Source organism: Harmonia axyridis, chromosome 1 (genome assembly GCF_914767665.1).
Source record: "Harmonia axyridis chromosome 1, icHarAxyr1.1, whole genome shotgun sequence".
NCBI classification, from domain to species: Eukaryota; Metazoa; Arthropoda; class Insecta; order Coleoptera; family Coccinellidae; genus Harmonia; species Harmonia axyridis.
The window spans coordinates 13,685,831-13,708,917 of record NC_059501.1 but is presented as its reverse complement, the minus strand read 5'-3'; the positions used below and the strand labels follow the sequence as shown (position 1 = coordinate 13,708,917).

At 35.1% G+C, this 23,087-nt stretch overlaps 1 protein-coding gene across 1 annotated transcript in view; it reads left to right on the top strand.

The window, feature by feature from the left end:
- LOC123671389 (hemicentin-1) overlaps positions 1 to 23,087 on the top strand; it is a 482,600-nt gene that overhangs the window by 134,804 nt on the left and 324,709 nt on the right. The window contains exons 2-3 of the mRNA XM_045605217.1: positions 6,677 to 6,809; positions 19,265 to 19,473. Of these exons, the coding sequence (XP_045461173.1) occupies positions 6,677 to 6,809; positions 19,265 to 19,473 (342 nt within the window). The remainder of the gene's footprint in view (positions 1 to 6,676; positions 6,810 to 19,264; positions 19,474 to 23,087) is intronic.

Here is a 23,087-nt window from a genome sequence, read left to right as displayed (position 1 = left end):
TGGCGAGGATGAAAATGAAATTCGTTTTAGTTGTATTAAATAACAAAGATTGATCACAAGACCAAGCAGAGAATTTCAATAAAGCATTCATTATTTTGGCCTTTAAAATGTTTGGGTCATCACTAAACAGGAATGTTGAATCATCTGCATGAAGAGTGGTTAATGACTCTGGTATAACAGAAGGTAACTCTTTGATATACAGGATAAACAACAGAGGTCCAAGTATGGACCCCTGTGGAACTCCCTGTGCATTCACCATAAGATCAGACATGTAAGTGTCTCCTTTATCAATCACTTTAACGGATTGCAACCTATTATCTAGGTACATGGATATCCATTCGTACGCTTTTCCTCTAATACCATATTTATAAAGCTTGTATTTCAGAATATCATGCTGAACACAGTCAAAAAAAAAAAAAATTTTCAAAACTGACAGCTGTCCAGATATCGGACTATTCAAAATAAAACCCTCTATGAACGTATTGCGGTCTTCTCGATTCTCCAGATTTTTTTTCCGTAAATGGCGGCCCAAATAAAAAGAACAACTCCGCCGCAATTGTACGTAATGAAACTCGAGAAACTGGAATTCAGTAACCGAACTAAATTATCAACCATACCGAGTAGGGGTGTGAAACGCTAAATTGCTTTTGTTTCACCCCCGAATATCAAATGATCTTGATGCTCGAATTAAAACGCGAGCGTGCGTGGTTACGTCTCATACTTTCCGTTCCCGTAGCGTCAAGACTACACCAAGTGTTCCATTTCATTAGGCGGGTAACCACTCGTAATGCAGTCATAACTACCTACTATGAATATATGGCGTCATTAGCAACACGCTATGCGCCATGTTTTTAAATTGTATTCTGAAAATTTCAGAGATTTATTGTAATTGAAGTGGTGGCTTGAAACTTTGGATCAAAATTGTTCCATTCATTTGCAGCTAGCCTTTTAGGTTTTCCCACTCAAATGGGTCATATTTATGGGACGTTCAACAAGAAGTGATGATATTCATTCGGTAGGTATGTAGGGGATGAAACGAATAAAACTAACTTAACATTTCGATTTTACGACTTTGAAATGAAAATATGGAAAATCGCTTGGACCTGTCAATTTCTGATTCGACGGGGAACAGTTTTTCTGTTTTTATCCCCGTAACTTCAACCCCCCACTGGAGTGAGCACAACCCCTTCACACTGAATGGGGATGAGGGGTGTTACGATAACTAATTTTAAAGTGTATCGAGTACTATCTGGCCCTAAATTCTGCTTCAAAAAATCCATCGATAATGAAATAACAGCGAAAATAGTGAAAGAGGCAATGTGGAATTTATCTTGAAAATACATTATTCGTATCCGAAACATTTCAAAGATATTTAGTAGTTTATATTGTTTATTTTTGTCCAGAAAAGTATCAATTTCTTCTCCAAAAAAGAAGACAGACCATGTTCTTTATTTACCTCAGTCTATCGTGAATTTTTAAGTCTTTCAAAGCGGTTGTATCTTTGTAGAAGAATTAAAATGGTGTATTCCGTAGAAGAAAGAGTGAAAATGATGAAATTATTCTTTAAAAATAACGACTCTGCGCGAAAAACAGCGGCTTTATTCAAAGAACGACATTCTGGAAAAAATATATCCTCTGCTAACGTTGTGCAACGTTTTGTCAAATTTCACGATACTAGTTCAGTCGGAAACAAAAAGAGGGTGCATGAAAGAGACGAAGCGAGGGACGTGACCTTCTTAGGACATGTAGCAATGGATTCAACCTTGAGTACTAGAAAATTGTCTAAGGTATCTGACGAAATGAACGAACAATGACTGATGTCATCTGTGTAGCTAACATCATTGAACTAATCATTTTTCCTCTACGCAATGAATTTGGGGTTCAAAACATTCTTCGTTTGAACAATATCCAGAGAATGAACTGGCCAGAAAACTCACCAGACATGAATCCATTTGAGCAGGTATGGGATTACTTGGGAGAGCAATATTCAATCCCCAAAACCCACCTTCAATTTTTGAGGACTTGAGTTTAGCCTTTCAAGAATAATGAAACGATATGCCTGATTTTTTTCATTGATGACTTGATCCGTGGGATGCCTAGGCGTATTGGATAGTTGATTGAAAGAAGAGGTAGTAATACGGACTATTGAATTTGGATTAAGTTGAGGAATAACGATAATTAATCGAAAATAAAACATCCATAAATTTGAATTCTTCCTCATTTTTCCTACTTTATCTCATAAAGTTAAGAGTAACCAACAAAGATTTTTTAGCAAATAAACAGTTGAAGTAGATTAAAATATTCATCTCATTTTCAGAACATAGACTTTTGACGATGTGAGTACTCAGGGACTCTCGAATTGAATCGAATCCAAAATGCAATTATTCTGATCAATCAATGAATCTCTGCAGAAAAAATAGTTTTCATTTATTCACATATCATATTTGTCAACTATTATTTGTCTCCTATTAAGACACGATACACATTAACTGCTCCTTGCCTTACCTCCTTATAATTGAAGTGATGCTCAACTACGCTCAGCAACATCGAACGAAATGAGTATAGTTAGAAAGATTGGGGTAGGACTTGAATTCAGTAGTTTCGAGTAAGTTTTAACAACATTAGTGTCATTTGGCTCGGCATTGTATTGCGTCAGAATAATTTTGACATAATTTGCTCACTTCGTACTAGAAGCTCTCTTTTCCCCCCAAATTATCTTCTCCGACACATTAATTGTTCTCACTAGTGAGGTGCTATTAACGATTCCGTGAGCTTCGAACCATAAATCTATAGTTTGTATGTAGATTCTGTATGCCGTTGAAACATACTTCTTACCCAATTAGATGCAAACAATTTTCTGCTTTTTCTTTGAACCATTATTTTCTGGTTTAAAGATTCTCTCCTTTAAAACCTTTACCATTTCAATTTCTAAACAGGATTGGATCATTAATTTGAAAGTTAAACGGTGAATTTCTTTGGAATCTTCTCTTCTAATCTACTCGTTTTGATTTTGAGACTCATTCAGTGGGACGAAGACAAATCTGTGTTGATCTCTACTTCGAAGTAAAATATGAGACCCATTCCCAACTGAAGATGTCCATTCATCGAAGAAATCAGAAGAAAATATGAGTATTTATATTTCTTATATGGAATATCAGTGACAGTCTAGTGAATATCAAAGACATAATTAGGGATGCAGAAAATGAATATTCAGCAATTAAAGTCCCCAATTCATGTTTCGATAGTCCTGTTAAAATATGAAACAAAAATATTTCTGTCCAATAAAATGAGCTGCAGTGATTCCAAAGCAGATGAAGCATTTCGAAGTTCTGATCAATAAGTAATAATTGATGTTATATGAATATGACTTGGAACTCTGAATGGAATATACAAAATGCTCAGATAAGTTTCAGTTGACTGCATAAAAGAGAGCCTTCTTAATTTAAAATTATTATAAGGAATGAAAATTAACGATGAAAGTAAAAAACATACTCATACTCAATACAAGTACTAACAGATGTATTAGTTTCTGCAGTTACACACTACATAATAAATTGTTGGAAACAAAGGGGCTGCTGGCCTGTGCTATCATTCTCTGAGCAGCTCTATAAATATGCAAGAGTATGCAAGCATAAAAAAGTAATTATTCCCTTTGAATGACCCCATCTACTCATCCTTACAGAAGGCACTGACCCCAAATTCTTCTTCTATTCATGTATTCATGTCTATCAACGAACATCTTCGGGGGATATCAACATAAACAGGTGAACGACTGAGTAACTTTTTTGTGATGAATGAAATGGAGTGCTTCAGACTACTTTGGATAAGAATAACCTCATCATGCAGCCAATTTTAATGGGTCGCCACAAGATGAATATCCGCGTTAGAGAGAATGGGGTTGAAACGTGGCCTAAATGAGTCCTGTCTGTAATAAAATGCTCATGAAAATATTTTAAAACGAGCCGCAGTCTTGCTACGCTAGGAGAATTTTTCAGGGAGAATAAAGCGCCTCGTGAAAGTGGGGAAGACCAAGAGTTGCCAATGCATTATTAAAACCAAGTAGGTATGGGGCACCACGATGAACTGAAGCGTTAATATTATGAAAGACTGTCTTTTTAGTTACTGAATTTGGGATGTTTTGTAGCCATATTGCCTCTAGTCAAATTCATTATTTTCTGATTTCAATTGTGTTCAAATATTTCGAAAGAAATTACAGAAAATTTTTTTTTGCCCCAAATAATAAAATCATTTTTGCAATATAAATTTATGTATGGTTCCAATCATCTTTCAAAACTATTTTCATGGTTTATTCAATTGAATAAACCTATTGGCGACTGATCAAAAAAATTCCGAATCCAAGTGTTAAATTATACGACAAATTGAAGAAGTACCCTATGTGCTACTTCAGCATTGTCAAGCTTAAAAATTCAGTATGCAAAATAAATGAATTTCAGGACCGACATTATAATAAGAGTAGGTACTCGAAATGAATATTGAGAACTATCAAAAAATGTTTGTTCTTTATTTAGATAATGTACGAAATAAAATCGGAATCTTATATATAACGACAAACGAATTGTTATTCTTTGTTGCATTATAAAATAGTATATTGTGCAACAAGTGGGAAAAGTTCAATTTTTCTCATGGGTGTGGAAAGGACTTCCTCCACATGTTGCAACCATACTTTCCTCAAAACAAACAAATTTAAATAATACAAGTTATTGATATTTTATATCAATTTCATTGATATAAAAATAAATATTGAATAATAATTTCTCTTCATCTTCTTCTTCTTCCTCTTTAATTGAGGTCGTAGCCTGTTCTTCTTCACGGTGTCATAATAATTTATTGGTATAAAAAAGAATGAGTTTATCAAGTTTATCAAGCGTGGTGTGGTCCAATTGGCGTGAAGTATAAAATTTTTTACAGTTTGAACAATATATAGTATTGAAATTCAGTGAGCTATCACATAAAGGCTACTTACCATAGCAATTGTAAGAAAAAATATACCTCCACTAAATTTCTGTATGACTCTGTAAAGACTAAGGCCAGATTATTCAATAAAAATGAAAAAATGTCAGAATGTTAAGATTAACGTTTTTCGAGATGAATTTTCGCGATGAATTCGTCCAAAATACACTAGGGAGAATAACCTCATCATGCTGCTAATTCTAATGGGTCGCCACAAGATGAATATCGGCGTTAGAGAGGATGGGGTTAAAACGTAGACTAAAAGAGTTCTGTCTGTGTTAAAATACTCAGGAAAATATTCTGAAACGCGCTGCAGACTTACTGCGCTAGGAGAATTTTTCAGGGACAATAAAGCAACTCTTGAAAGAAAGAAATAACCGGAGTTGCCAGCGCATTATTAAAACCGAGTGAGTATAAGGCACAACGATGAACTGGAGCGTTGATATTGTGAAAGGCTGTCTTGTCACTTCCAGAATTTATACTTTTTTGTCGACATATTCTCTTTGGTTGGATAAATTCTTTTCCGAAATTATTAATTTCTAATTTTTGGAAACTTATGATTTTTAGAATATAATTTCCTGAACAGTTCATTGTATAATTTTTTCACGATTTCTGTAATTACCAAATTTTGAGTAGGGAATTGTCTCAAACAATAATGACGAATACATCTTCATATTCAATTCCAGCCAACCGTCCGTACCTAAATAGGATTATTCAAGCACAAAAAGATTTATTAACACGAAATTTAGAGAATAAGTTCAGAAAAAGCGATTTATAGATATGTTCTATGAGCAGAATACAACCATTGTGTTCCGTAGAAATATTGAAATGTTACAGATCACAATTATAGAAGATGCGCCTGCATCAAGCGGTTTTTGGTCTATTTTTCTTTCAACCGAACGAATCACCCTCTCAAGTTTCGTTACGTAGTTAGAAATCACCTTGTAGATACATTACTGTTCCAAAGAAAAGGTTCTTACAAATGATAATTATCAATAAATTGTGATACTACTAGGAAGCTGTATCCACCTAAATTTGACTGCAAATATTCATCTACCTTATTCAAAAATGACTTTCTCTGAAAAGGAACAGGATCTACTCTATGATAAAGTTTCTCTTTAAATTTCAAGATCGAATATAGGATCTGATGATCCAACACATTTTAAATACTATTAATTGTCAGGTTGGTCAATTTTGGAAAGTTATAAATGAAAACTGTAAAAATAGTAGTAGTTTGAAGGGGAAATATCTATGGTAATATGATAATGGTTGTAAGAAAGTTCATCAGGGCATATGAAATATGTTTAATTTTTACAAGTAGTCCATATCTTAATTTATTTTACACAAGATATATATTTTGCATATAAATAATTCAAACAGGAATCACGGATAGTTTTGATTTTGATTAGAAAATTTTGTGGATTCACGACCCAACTAACCAAAGATCATGAGCTGCATGTTACAAAATAATTTCTTTCTCAACATCGAAAATATGAAGTGTGAAGAAGAAAGTACAGATTTGACAGAAATTTTGTATTGAATGTAACCCTACAAGGTCATGAGTTGATACGAAACCTCTGAAAATGAAAACTCAGGAATATTCAAACGGATAAAAATATTTTTATCTGGTTCAATCAGTGATTGAATTAAAACCATATTTAATGAATGTTTTCGTTCTAATTTTGATCTCTTTTTCTTTTTGCAGTACCAATGGTAGATGTGGAAGTGGTTGCAGGAGATCCAGTATATTTACCATGTGATATATCGACTAGTGACCCTGGTGATCAAGTACTTTTGGTGTTGTGGTATAGGGAGGATCTCGGTACTCCAATATACAGGTAGGCTGAAAATGATTGGTAATGTAGTGAAACAATTTTCCGATTGAATTATATGGCGTTCCAACTGATTATTTCACATTTACTGCTTACTGTATAACATAATGCATTGCTCCGTGACCTTCGCAAAGATTGCTATTTTTTTCTGCTAATTTTGCTATTCACTCCAGCGCAAAACTTACAGCTTGCCTTCCATAATATAGAGGCAATCATTCTCCTATTGAGAATTTCTCGTCCAAAATATTTTTACTTAAACTAGCAACAGCGAAACATTCTGTAAACAGGAGGATTCTTCCACTTCACCACAGAATTTGCACCTCTCAGTTTGACAGTTGTGCGTTATTTATCGTACGTTCATTTAAATTCGTGGTCAAGAGTCCTGTGCAGGAATTAGAGTTGATTTTCTGTTATTACAAGTAGAACTTAGCTAGTACCATATAGTTCCCAAATTCGAAGTATTTAAACAAATGTTACTAATATGGTACAAGTTAAGCTTTACTTGTTATCACAGAATAGTTATTCATAATACAAGTGCAGAAGGCATTGATATTCTTCCACGAGTTCAAAATTCAAAAACGAGCCACGAAGTGGCGAGTTTTGGAATGAACGAGTGGTAGAATAAGCCTTCTGTACGAGTATTATACATTATTTTCTCTAATTCATTGCATTTTCATTGAAATTAATGAAATATTTCCATAAATATATTTTAGTGATTTTTGCATTGAAAAATGTTGGTTGACAGAACTGATTTCTTTAAGGCAAATTGATGAATTGACAGATAAAGCCGTGGCGGAAAGTTCGGAGTACCAACATAGAAAAATAAAATATAACCATGAAAACTGTGCGTTTCTGATATTCTCGCACGATTTTGTTCTACAAGATGTGGAAGAATGAACGGAATAACCACAGAATTAGAGAAAATCCAGTCTAAGTTCTCCACAGCGCTATTAACCACGACTTCAAATGAACGCTCAGTAGTTACAGACTGCTGTATTAAAAAAAAATTGATTCTTTAAATAACCGAATTTTGAATGTGTGAACGGAATGAATCTAATTGATGCTTTGCATATATCCGGTAATCTGTATTTATTCTAACTACGAACAGCTAAAAAATCTCCTAACAAAATCTTCTCGTGTTGTTATTTAATTTTTTCTGTGACGGGCAAAAAATTTGACATTTTATCTCTGTTGACAGGTAACAAAATATGACTTTTCACGAAATTACTTTTTTCCCCGGGAAAAAAGTGAGTACTTTTTTCCCGGATATATATTTATCTACATATAGATAAAGAAATACTAATAATTCGATCACACTGTTGATGGCTTTTGTTGTTGCGCCAATTCCGAAAAATAAGCCAATAACACTGTCTCCGAGAAAGAACTGCATGTCTTTTTCATTTTCCATTCCATAAATCTTGAATACGCGGTTTCGTAAATTTTCCGCGATTTAGCTGGCAATAATTTTCGTGACGCTACTTGCGCTGCTTCTATCAACTCCGGTGGAGTCAGAGAAAACTCGGAATCAAACCATTTTTAACTTTATATTATTCAACAAAATACCTACTAAACAATTATTACTGAGTTCGCAATTTTTGAAACAAATCACAAAATCAAATTGACAGATATTTGATTACTTTGAAGTTTCCCTTAGCAACGCAGGTCTAATTGCAGCTTACTAGTTTAAAAATTCAAATTTCATATCGATAACATTCTGACTTTAATATATTGTAATAATATGTTCTTTCACTATTAAATTGTCGTTTTTCCTGTCACAGAAAAAATAGTGTATTATACACGGGAAAAATATTAGATTTTAGCTCTCGGTTTTTTGTCTCCCTCCGCTTCGCGTCGGGAGACAACATAACCTCGAGCTAAAATCTAATACTTTTTTCCCTTGTATAATAAATAACTATTTAGTTCTTTAGTATTCTTTAGTATTATTCCATTGAAATCGAAGCTCTCTGTCAACAAAGATTTTTTCAACCATTGTTTAAAAAAAATTGACAAAATTTGCTTGACTACTTCGATAACGGAAAGGTTATATCCCCGCAAAATTTTCTTCCAATCAATTATCATCAAATAAATCCAAAAAGTCACGGATACGGAAACAAAGAACTGCATTGCATCGTAATAATGATTATCCATTTTATCTTGTATTAAAAATCATTCAGGCGGTCAGATGATTTGATTGATTCCATTTAACATTTCAACCATCTATTTTAATATGACTACCAGGAATTCATTCAATTATATTTGTGCAAAGGAATAACTCGTTTTGTATATTTCACATCAATGAATAATTCGAATATCTATTTATTTTTAGACCTCCATATATGCATTAATTCTATTTACTCTGTATAAAAGAATAGCCCGTTTTTTTTCATATTTCAAATAGATAAATGAATCGAATGATCCCAATATGATAAGTTATAAAATATTCAATTCAAATAATATTTGCCTCACTATTAGAAAATGACCTGTATTTTTCTACAGAATAGTTAATATTGAATATTGATCTTCAAAAATGAAGATTCCCTTTTTTAAATGACCATCAAAAATTTTTCTGATACCAACCGTACCAATTTCTATATTAGGAATTGAAAGATCCAGCATGTAGCTAAACTCAGCCTGAATATCATAAATTGAAAATACAAACGAAAATATAATAAATCACATAAAACAGGGGGAAATTAACGTCGTTTACATATCTCAGAATAGGGTTGTGAATTATTATTATTAGCTGTTTCTGTCTATTCACCCATGTAAGTTCGAATACTAGTCATTATAACGCTGGGCTTACCTTGACATGTTTACCTTGAGCAAAACGAGGGGATACGAGGCCTTTGTGTGGTTTTCGTTATATCTCTTTCACCCTCAAAAATATTTAATTCTGCCCCAAATATTTAATTGAGTTCTTCATTAAATAATCAGGGAGAGCTTCCAGGAGGATGAATCCTTACCGAATGATTCTCTGCTTGGATCTTTATTCGTTTTGATAGCAATTCTCGGAAGGGAATAACCCAATTTCATTTCATACATTCTCATAATATACACATGTATTTGAATAGTTTGCATCGTCCTAGATCTCGAAATGTTTCATTTCTTATATGTACTACTTAATTCATTAGTTTCTACTGAAAAAATTCCAACTACAGTATTTTACTGTTAAGCTTTCTTTCGAAAAAATGATATCCTAGATATACAAATTTACAATTTACAAATGATTCATTTTTTTTTTGGAAATAGGTAAGTTTCTTGATATTCCAGAAATAAATTTCATTTTCAATTCATAATCAATCAGAGGAATGCAAAATATTGGACGAAATAATCAATTTCACAATTTTCATCTTATCAGTTTTGAAAAAATATGAGAATATTATTATTAGTTGTAAAACTTTGCATCCACCGTTTAGCAATATATGGCTGTAGCGTTAAGTGGTAGTCGAAATAAATAGATCGTAGATGTCATACAATAAGCCATAATTGTAAACATAATGCCATCGAAATATTAGTCAATTTGTGTCTTCATAAAGTTATCCTCAATCAAACATGTCAGGTTACGAACCAAATTCTCGTCATTTGCTCTAGTCAGTTTTGATTTTCTGCTTTAATATGAAGAAATATGCGGTTAAGGCTCATCGAATGCTCTTGAATATCTATTGTGAAGTCGCTTTTATTGAAAGAACTTCCCGAGAGTGGTTTCAACGTTCCAAGAACGCTGATTTGGATATCGAAGCCAGCATGACGAAAGAAGAGAAAAAAAATTTCGAAGATGCAGAATTGAAGGCATTACATTGCAGAAGTGGAGGCAAGACTCGAGTAAAACGCAACTAGAATTGGCAGGATCAGTGGAAGTGACACAACAAGCCATTTCAGAACGCCTGAAGTCTTGAGAATGATTCAGAAACAAAGAATTTGGATGCCGTACGAGTTGAAGCCGAGATATCTAAAACGGCGTTTTTTGCTTGTGAACACCTGTTTGCAAGACAAAGACGGAAGGGATTTCCGCATCGCATTGTGACCGGATACGAAAAATGGGTTCATAAGGATAATCCCAAGCGCAAAAGATCAAAGGAATATCCCGGCCATGCTTCCACGTCGACGGCCTAACCGAATATTCGAGGTGACAAGGTAATGCTCAGTATTTGGTAAATCTAGCTCGGCGTAGTGTATTATGAGTTGTTAAAACCGACTGAAAGTATCACAGGCGATCGTTATCGATCACAATTTATGCGTTTGAGCCGAGCATTCAAAGACAAACGGCCGCAATACAACGAAAGACATGATAATGTTATTTTACAGGATAACAATGCTCGACCTCATGTTGAAAAAGTGGTCAAGACATACTTGCAAACGTTGAAATGGGAAGTCCTACAACAATCACCGTAATTTCCAGACGTTGATCCTTCGAACTATCACTTCTTTCGATCAAAGGCACACGGCCTGGCTTATCAGCACTTTCGGTCCTATGAAGAAGTAAAAAATTAGATTGATTTGTGTGTTTGTCACTTCGAGAGAAGAGCAGTTTTTTCAACACGGGATTAGTACGCTGCCCAAAAGATGGGAGAAAGTGGTGGCCAGCGATTGACAATACTTTGAATCATAAATGTATAACCAGTTTTTCATAAGAAAGCCTGAAATTTCAGAAGAAAAAAGGGCGTATGCTAAGTTGTACGCCAATGTATTACCGAAATTCTTCAAAGGAAAGCCTCCAATTTTTATTCTCTCAGTATAAAGACCAGATTGACCAATATTAATGTTTTGCATCCTGCAGGGTTGATTCTTGTTAGGGTTGATAATTGGGTATCTGCCGGCAGTTGGGCTGTCGATAGGATCGTTTGATAGAACCTATTAAAAAAATAATGAAAACTTCACAAAATGCCGTTTCAAAGGACGTGCCACCGACTATTTATTGAATATTTCTGTTGTTCAATTTTCCGAATAGGCATCGTACACTGCGAAATGTCAATATGAGCATTGGATTCGGTGTCGGATCCAGAGAGCGAAAACAGCGTTGTAATACATCAAATGAAAGGTCCGACCGTGTTGCGGCGGAAACGGTTGAAAAACATCGAAAAACTGTACTAAATTACCCTTGTCGAACGGCCACCTTTATGCTGGACGTATAACTATAATAAAACTAGATTACGAATACTGGATAGTAAATATCAGAGGCGGCCGTGGAACCTTTTCCACTCCCCCTAAGTGTTTTCGGCGTTTCCTCACGAAAGCCCCGGCAAGAAAGTCAAACAATCGACCGGAAGTTGACATAGTTTCCTCTATTTACGGTGTGGATTCAGCCAACGGACGCACTGGGCCGGACGGAATGTGTTTGCGCCGGAACCCCGGATCTGGTCAAAGAGGATTGTAGAAAGTGACACATTTGACTAATAATTATTTCAGGTCAAGTCGTTCGGTCTTCGGTTCCGCCTTAATTCAATATTATTGTCCCCATAATGAGGGATATCCTAATTTTGGGATAACGAAGGTCAGGCTGGCTAATTATTCAACCACTTCTCTTTATCTGGCTGATACGAAGTGACAGTCATTGCAGAATTGTCGATTTTACTCCTATTTAGTTTCGAGATTCAACTCTGTATACAATGCTCTATGAATATCTATTTATCACTATGAATTATATTAATTACAAAACTGGCTGTATCCAGAAATAAAGACTCCAAAAATATGTAATTGGTAGTTCAAAGTGATGTATCAAAATGATAAATGGGCGTACAACTTTGCTTCGTTTCGTCTGGATTTGTTTTATATTGAGACTTTGTACAGGCAATGAACCTGAGCTTTCGAGCAGCTGAAATGATGAGTCTCAGGCGGCTAATGACCTCAGTAGTCGATGCCGAAGAGAAAAAAAAAAAACTTTGCTTCCGCCATTTATTTACGAAATTCGAGGATTAATGAAAAAACTAGTGATGCATTTATGATTCAAAGTATTGTTCATCGCTGGCCACTATTTCCCCCATCTTTCGGGCAGCGTAAGAATCACGCGATGAAAAAACTGGCCATCTTTTGAAGCGATCCACGAATTGATCAACTTTCTCACTTCTTCATAAAACCAGAAGTGCTGGTCAGCCAGGCCGTGTGCCATTGAAGGAAACAAGTGACAGTCCGACAAGGCAACGTCTGAAGAATACGGAGGGTGGGGTAAGATTTCCCATTTCAATAGCTTTACCACATTCGCAACATGGGTCGAGCGTTGTCATGCTGTGAAATCACTTTATCATGTTTCTCGTTATATTGCGTCCGTTTGTCTTTCAATGCTCGGCTCGGGCGCATTAATTGCGTTAGATTCCAATGAAGCTATTTTTCGTATCCATTCACAATGCGATGCAGAAATCCTTTTTGTCTTTGCCTTGCAAACAGCTGTTCACAAGCAAACAAACGCCGTTTGTTGCAACAATTTCATTGTTTTTGAAACATTCTCTTGACTTCCAGGCCCAATGAAATGGCTTGTTGAGTCACTCCAAATAGTCCTGCCAATTCTTGTTACGTTTGACACGAGTCTTGATCAAGTAATGCCTCTAATTCTGCATCGTTGAAAACCTCTCTCTTCTGTCTTCGATGTTAAAACCACCCTTCCTAAATCATTGAAACCACTCTTCGTACGTTCTTTCACAAAAAGCAGCCTCACAATAGATATTTGGGAGCATTCGCTGAGCCTCGGCTGCAGATTTCTTCATATTGAAGCAGAAAATTGAAACCTACCATAAATAACGAGAATTTGGCTCGTAAGCTGTCAAGTTTAATCGAGAGTAACTTGATGCAGACAAAAATCGACTAATATCTCGATGGCGTTTTGTTCACGAATACCTTAGCTTATAGTATCACATCTGCGATCTATTTATTTTGTCTACCATTTACTGCCATAGACATCTATTGCAAAACGGCGAAAGCAAAGTTGCACACCTCTATTCAAAATTGGAAACAAATTATCACCATGATAAGAATATGTTCCGGACAATATACAATATCCCCTAAACAATTAAATTAAATTGATGCCACACGCTCGCCTAATTGTAAATGTTGTAGGTAATAGTTATTTATAATACAAGTGCAGAAGGCATTGATATTCTTCCACGAGTTCAAAATTCAAAAACGAGCCACGAAGTGGCGAGTTTTGGAATGAACGAGTGGAAGAATGACCCTTCTATACGAGTATTATACATTATTTTCTCTAATTCATTGCATTTTCATTGAAATTAATGAAATATTTCCATAAATATAATTTAGTGATTTTTGCATTGAAAAATGTTGGTTGGCAGAACTGATTTCTTTAAAGTCGTGGCGGAAAGTTCGGAGTACCAACATAGAATAATAAAATATAACCATGAAAACTGTGCGTTTCTGATATATTCTCGCACGATTTTGTTCTACAAGATGTGGAAGAATGAACGGAATAACCACAGAATTAGAGAATAGTTATTTATAATACAAGTGCAGAAGGCATTGATATTCTTCCACGAGTTCAAAATTCAAAAACGAGCCACGAAGTGGCGAGTTTTGGAATGAACGAGTGGTAGAATGAGTCTTCTGTACGAGTATTATACATTATTTTCTCTAATTCATTGCATTTTCATTGAAATTAATGAAATATTTGCATAAATATAATTTAGTGATTTTTGCATTGAAAAATGTTGGTTGGCAGAACAGATTTCTTTAAGGCAATTTGATGAATTGACAAATAAAGCCGTAGCGGAAAGTTCGTAGTGCCAACATAGAATAATAAAATATAACCATGAAAACTGTGCGTTTCTGATATATTCTCGCACGATTTTGTTCTACAAGATGTGGAAGAATGAACGGAATAACCACAGAATTAGAGAAAATAATTTATCGAATATAATTAATAAATAATCATTGAAGCTATTCTTACAAGAAGGTAGATATTAAAAAAAAAGATTTGAATAATCCTTGATGAATGGAATTCCACTATAAATTATATTGAATAATTGAGGTTTCACCTTAAATCGATTAGATGTATCAGAAACTTTGTTACAGCTTATCTAGATGTTCATTGACACGTCCATTACTAACAAAATTAGGTTCGTTCCCATACTACTTACTCCCTAACTACTGTGGCCAATCTGTTTACTGAGTTCAAATTGCATCCAACATATTGTGTGAGCAAAGTGTGCAGTAGACCTAGTTTATCTTCAGACACTGTGAAGATTCTACAAATTGTACAGCGCATTTATGTAAACACAGGTACAAAAAAAGGATTATTTGAAAGCATTGAGTAATTTAGAATAAGAGAGTTATGTTTATTCGTTCATATTTTCAAAACTATTTCTGCCCAATAGTTTATAAATTTCATTGAATTCTAAATAGTTCAGTTTCCTGCCTTCTGATTCTACATGTTTTATTTTCATATTATCAATTGGAGGGAAGGGATGATTGTTATCTTATATGAAAAAATTTATGTAGAATCAAAAGGCAGGAAACTAAACTATTTAGAATCCATTGAAATTTGTGAATTATTGAACAAAAAAAGTTTTGAATGGCAAAAAAATTTTTGCTATCTAGCAAATTTTATAGCCTCTTCTTGGGTTTTTCCAAGTACCCTTTTTTTGTACCTGTTTTTACATAAATGCTCAGTACAATTTGTAGAATCTTCACAGTGTCTGAAGATGAACTGAAATAAATTCGAAACTGCGTTTACACAATGTAATCGTTAAATTTTCATTCCAATTCAATTGGTAGTAAAACTAAGTAGTAATAAAAACTTGTTCTAATGATGATCAACTACCAAATAATAACGACTGAAACAGTTCAATATTCTTGATCCTAATTCCAATTTCATTCTCCTGAAATTGAATTAACTATTCTAAAATACAATTTATCTTTTCGAAATAAAACTTTCCTATTCTAAAATATATGTTCTCTGTTCTGAATTGAACTTTCTGAACTTTGGACAATATGTATAAAGAATCGGAAGAAATGGTAATGAAATGAAGTATAACATTTGACCTAAGAAATCTTCTTTCAATATATGTATATGTACAAGTCAAAGTATATTCGATTATATATCTCCGCTCGATCTATAAGCTTTTTAAATACCTATACTTATAATTCCGAGTGTTACAAGAGAAACTTTCATAAACGCAACCGCATACAACATGTATCCCAAAGGAATTATTGTATCGATTGATTGGAAATGTGTTTAAAGCGAAATACAACACACGTATCCCCGTGAATGTGAACGACTATAATCATTTTGTTGCCGTAATCGAATTAATTTTATCAAGGGTTACGAGAATGAAACTCGACAATTTAATTCAAATGGTCCATACAGCTAACCGAAAATCCAGCATGTTAATGAAATTAAGCTAATTTCCCGTTTCTCCCACATCCTGGCGAATCGTTTCATGGCGACGAAAATCTTTCGCTTTGTTTCTGGTCCGCAAATCCGATGATTTGGCGTCATGTTTTCGAATAAATTGGACGGTCTTTGAACGAATGTGGCTTTGAATTTCCTGATAATTGGTGATTTTTTGCTATTTGATATTAGAGCTGACGTAGGCCTTGTTATGTGTATCAGTTTGGATTCAAAGACGATAAACAAATTAATTCAATTATTTAGGTAATTGGTAATTTTATCAAAGAGCTCAGGTTTTGTTTTCCCCGTGTTTTTGTGATGGCATTTAATGTGGAACCTCATTCAGAACAACCTTATTTGAAGAAATATCATATTCATATCCAATCAACAATAACATTTTTAGTGCTTTGGTATGAGGAATTCGATCTCTAATAATTTAAAAATTATTTTTTTGATTTTTTAATTTAGGGTGAGAATCGTTAAATGCTTTGATAAAAACAAATAGTGGACAAATTAGCTGGTAACACTTATACTTTCAAAGTGAGTGAAATGAATTCAATTAGTTGAAATTTGGGTTATGAAATTTCACGAATTCCAACAAAATAACAAAAACAAAATTAAATGGCTGAAATATGATATTCGTTCTTATTACAGTTGTGAGAATTAAGTTGAATAGTTTAGCGGAAATTACTCCAAGTGAGGACCGAATCCATTGAAAATTAAGTTTTGTTTTATTTCATTTAATAATGGATTCCAATTAAGTTAGGACCGAATCCATTAAATACTAACAGAGAATACCTTCCATTAGTCTACTTTGCATTTCAAGAGCCGCCAATAATATATTCCCTTTCGTCATTTGAACGGATTATTTAGGTAACTAGAGTTAGAAGTGTTTGTTTTTAAACGTGTTTATTTTGTAATCGGAGATTTTTGCACAAGTTTCATTTCTGCGTTCCTTAAAAACCAAAAAACGTTTGTTTTCAGGTGGATATCATGGTCGAAATAGTTAGGTTAATTACGTGAGATCTTCAATAAATATGACATTTTGATAAATTGCATTTTTATTGAATTCATTCAGTATGTTATGAAAATGGATCAACAATGCGTCGATTTTAAAGTCCATGTTTATCATTATCACAAGATGCTTTATTAGACTGACCGATGAGTGCAATAAATATTTTGTTGAAATAAAATAATAGCAATAGAAATAAATTCCAAGGGTGCAATACAAATTCAATCGCTTTAACTTGAAACGGAAGGGATTTTTTCACTAGTTCACATTCATTGCAAGAAATTCAATGGCATATCTCGAAATGTATAGCCCGGATTTCTTCGGTTATTCGCTGCTTGAGTTTTGGCAGGGTGTATGGACGATGTTTGAAGACCTTATCCTTAAGGTGGCCCCATAGGAAGAAGTCGCAGATGCTCAAATCTGGTGAGCGCGCTGGCCAACCCACATCCCCTCTTGATGAGACCAGTCTCCCTGGGAACATCTGTCTCAAAACAGCTGATGAAGTTCGAGCTGTGTGGACTGTAGCGCCATCCTGTTGGAACCAGATGTCACCCAGATCGTGTTCCTCATCAAATTCTCCCAATTCAGGCTGTAGGAAGGTTTCCAACATTGACACATAGCGCTGGAGAGTTACTGTGATGGTGACATATTCCTCATCGAAGAAATAAGGGCCTAATACTCTGAATTGAGACACAGCAGTGGAGATGAAATTAAATGCAGCATAGTACCTGAAATTTTGCTTATTCACCGTTCCAGAAAGGTGAAAAAAGTTGCTCTTGGGGAGATACGCTAAATAATATCCTCACAACGAATTTTGCGGTTCACCTTATCAACAGCACTCAACTCTTGAACAAGCATGATTTTATACGGTTGAAATGATGAATCATCATGCTGAGTCCTCCTCGACGATCGGTCTGACATTCCCAAAGTTATCATATGCCTCTGTGCAGGACTTCTTGGTGAATGCTCAACTGCTACTCGAACAGCCTGCACATTTTCTGGTGTTCTTACCGTTCTCGATCGTCCATGTCCATGCACTCTTTGTGTACTTTATGTCTTCTAAAGTTGACAAGCCCAAGTTTTGATTGTGTTTGCAGAGGGGACAGAACGTTAAGAGGAATGACGAAATGTCGCCGAAATGTCTGCTTTCGTAAAATATGCGAACGGCAAAGCCTCGATGCATTCCCGTCCAAATCATAGTGTTGACTAAAAACTACTGACTCTAAGGTGCAACGATTTTGCACGCTTCAATTCACGTTACGCAACTGGAATTTCCGAAGAGGCGGTAATTTGTCGATTCGTCGTGTGTGATTGCTCGCCAATGAAGCTCCAACGGATGCGCGTATCTAGAGAATGAAACAGAAATAATTTTCTGGAAGATTTCCAATAATTATCGAGACTTCAGAAAAGATATATACCTTGTTTTAGATTTCAGCCATTAGTAGTTTAATTTGAGATTTAGAATTTAATTTGTCGGCGAGAATTGTGTCGGGATTCTCGCAGATCCCGTGGGATTGGAACAGCAGAAATCTCCATTGGGATTGAAATATCGTAAAGAAGAACTTCCTTGAGATAAAGTACGTAGGTTTAACCACTTTAGTTCCTGGAACTGAGAGAATACCTTCGAATACCTGGCGTTATTACATCAACTCCACTGGATGGGAATTGGGGTACTATATCCTACTAAGATCTGGTGTTTAGAAGGCTGAAAATAATCTACAGAAGAGGTTCCATCATAATAGCTCAGTAATTCATTAAAAACTGATTCAAGTTAAGTTTTTATTTCAATATTATTTGTTTAGAGTGAAAAGGATCGATCTTTGTATATTTTAATGTTATAAAATTTGTGAAAACCAGGGTAGGAGTTTTGTTGGCGAATAAGCCAAACCACCCCTAGAAATCAGTCCTAAAGTATCATGGGCAATTGTAACGTTACAAAGGAACACAAAGACCCCTTCAGCACCTACCTGCCCTGACCACATCCCGAGCAATGACCTGTCAAAACTCGTCAATCGGCTCTGCCGCACCCTGTACCTCTGAAAACAGATATTTAGTAGTACCCCACGCATTCATTCACGATTTTTCGATTCTCTTAAAATTTTGTTTCTGTTGCAGTGTCGACGGTCGAGACAGGGACTTCAGCCTGGCAGAACGGTGGTCCGACGAAAACGTGTTCGCGAATCGTGCCTATTTCATGCCAGAAAAACAGCCAGCCGAATTGGGTGTCGATCACATCCGCGAGGCTGATCAGGCCGTTTACCGTTGTCGCGTCGATTTCAAGATAGCGCAAACAAGGAACTCGAGGGTGAACCTGACAGTCATAGGTGAGTATGATTTATCGATCGATTGTTCCTCGAGAGCCGTTTTCGTTTCACTACGAGAGCTGTTCACACGAGTGCCGGAAGAGATGGAAAAAAAATGTTTGGGCTATTTTCTTTGTTCTAGTTGTTCTATCGCGCCTAACAGAAGCCATTGAAACGTTTTTGTAACTGCGAAAGAGAACTTTTTGCGGTATCCGAGCATATAATTTTAGAACAACAAAGATTTTGTCACCAATGATTTTTCAAATTCTAATAAACTATTTTTGGTGGAGTGTTATTCAAGAAACAATTGAAATCTATTTGAATTGAGATATATGATCACGAGACTACTAATTGGTTTGATCGATTAAATTATATTTGATTCCATTAAGAGGGGTTTATACAACGTGGCTTTCTCGTGATCCGCCAAAGTGTAACAACTACTTTCTCCTCAGCGTTTTCGAGATTCCACCACTTTTCAGGATCAGTCAAGTAATACCAAACGTTCCACTGATTTACCGTCATTTTCTATCACATGCAAGGATTCAAAATACGTATTTAGGTCCTCATTTTCAATTTTAGAAAAATCGATTTTTTAACTTTCGTCAAGACTTATTGTAAAAAAAATAACAGTTGTTCAGAAAATTATACCATGGATTTAATTATTCTTTAATTAAAAGTTCATCTGATTCCATTTTTTCATCTCAAAAATAATTATAAGGAAGGTTTTTCCGCAATGAAGAACTTTGGAATGAATAATTGCGAAAACCTCATTTAAATCGACGGTCTTTAGCCTGAAATGAAGCGTTCTAATTATTGAACTGACCGAAGAAGTGGTGTAGACCCCTTTTGAAGAAATAATTGTGTAATAATCTTCATTTTTTGTTAAGACATGTTGTGCCAAAAATGAATAGTTTTCCGAATACTTCGCATTGCATGTTCTGCACAGGGGCTGGCAGTATACTTTCCTCTATTACTCTACTTCTCTTAATGCTGTTCAATCTCAGTTAACTTTTGATACTTCCGTTGATTTAAAACTACAATCAACGAGTTGATCGGTAAATCAAAGTTGCAAATCATCTTAAGGAGTTTGAACTGATTGCATCTAAAAAAGGCAATGTTTATTGTTCAGAGATGTCTACAAACTTTCTCAATAATTTCAATATGATTAAAATAAGGTGGAGTTCGAGCTGAAAAAAGTTTGCAGAAATTTGAGCTGATCATATGAGTGTTGAATATTGATGAGAATTTTTAAGCTCAAAATTAGCATTCATTTCAAACGTGAAGTAAATTTTAAATCGAATTTCCATAGATATGGATAGAATGATAGATATGCCGATAGAATGTTTCCACTAGATACAGCATTTCTGGATCGAAAAGATTTAATTATGAGATATTGTGTTCATATTAAATGACAAGTTATAATATTCTCTTTCTTTCTATCAACGTCGCGCGTTAGCATGACAGGTTTCTTATTTCAAACCTAATTCACGTAATCCTCAGTATTCTATATTTTTTATAGGACAGTTGTTGTGAGTTAACTCATTATTCAACGGAAAATCATAACATTGGTGAAATTAAAGATTTTACAATGAAAAAATAACAAATATTTAGATAAGAACACATTTTATTCAAAATATCGATATGTTATATATTTTTGTCGAAATTATTAATTTTGAATAAACAATGATAACAATCTCAAGTTAATTGATCACAACCGTTGAGATTTACAAAACAGACTCATATCGCAATTGGCTTACGGTCATCAGTCTATCATAAAATGAATGTGCAAAAACCTCCAGATCAGGCGTCAGTGCTTCTCTCAATGTTTTCATTGAGTTCGAAGTATTCAAGAATTCAGATTATCTGAACCGAATCATGTTGAACACGTCTACGTGTACTAACCTTCTCTCAAAGCAATGTTAGAAAGGGAATTGGTTGAATTCGTTGGGGGAATTGGTTAAAAAATCATTTATTCGTTTTTAACTAATGGGATTTCCTCGCATTATGTATACAGGGTGGCCATTTGAAAACGAAAGAGACGAGATTACAGACGATATAAAGTTTTTCGATAGAAATGCTCGGACAGGTCGATTTCTGTTTCGAGGGGGACAACTTAAGATGTAGGTTACGGACGCATAGCGCTTCAACCCTTGCTACTATAACCCTCACCCCCAAATTTTGAAAGGTATTTTTATACTGATTTCAGCACAGTAATTGTTTTTTCTTTTTATGCATTAGTTCTCGAAATATTCTTAACTAAGTATTTGAAAATGAAGTGGTGTTTTCATGGCACTTGTAGTGTTTTGTGAAAAATCGACATTTTGAGCTTCAAAACAACCATGACTGTGGCTTCCTTCCTAACTAACTAACGCATGAATATTTCGAGAACTAATGCATAAAATGAAAAAACAATTACTGTGCTGAAATCAGTATAAGAATACCTTTAAATTGAGGTATCACTCACCCCATCTTCCCTATTCAAAAATTGGAGGTGGGGGTTGTAGCAGCAAGGGTTGAAGCGCTATGCGTCCGTAACCTACATCTTAAGTTGTCCCCCTCGAAACAGAAATCGACCTGTCCGAGCATTTCTATCGAAAAACTTTATTTCGTCTGTAATCTCGTCTGTTTCGTTTTCAAATGGCCACCCTGTATACTCTATTGATGCAACGCTTATAATATATGAATAAGTGAATACAACGTTTTTGTCACAATTTCCTAATGGAAGTTTCCATCTTTTGTCACCTAGTAAAGAAAGAATCGCCTACTTGGAGTCCATCAGAAAATTAATCCCCAACTCCGCCAATAGGATAAACGAAATTGTTTCCTCTGTTGAATGTAGAACGACCGGCACGAAAAATTGAAAATTTCCCGGTTAAAAAGTATAACAATACAGATTACTTTCCAGACAAACATATCCAATAATGGTAGCCTCCTAGAATTGAACTTCGAAAACTTTCCGTATTTTCGTCGTACCTTTTTGCAAGGGATAACAAGAAATGCAAACATTAAAACTTCCCGGGACTATACGCAGTCTCGCCGAAGTTGCCGCTTTGGGCGCTCGAGAACTGTTTGAGAACTTCTGGATGCATCCGTTGAATGCGCCAAGTTCGGCCAACTTTGATTAATATTCCCCGGCTGAGAAGTCCGACTGTCTCGTGCCAATTCGCGGGCCCCAACCTCGGCACGCCGATGGAAATTCGGGTCGTTAGTTAATCTGAATTCGCCCGCGAAACGAGTGCAGATTTGTCGGTTTCGGCCGTGGTAATTGAACGACTGGAACCCTTGAATATAAAGTTGAATTCGCGGAGACTTTCGATCATCGGACTAATTAGGGAACTGTTCTGGTTTCCGAAATGAGTAAATAAGCTGTCAGAATAAGCAGAAATGTGTTTTGTTTAGGGATGTTAACCCTTAACTGGCGTGGCCGAAATTATCAACACTCTTTGCGTCATGGAGTCGCTGGGAGTAGGGAAAAATTAAATGATCCCTTTGCCTTTGATATCGACGAAAATAGTATATTACATAACGAGATTGTGAGAAGAATATTACGCATATGGATTCCATGGCTTGACTTGATATTCAAGCTACTTGACATAATATTCAAACTACTTGCCTTGATATTCAAGCTATTTGAC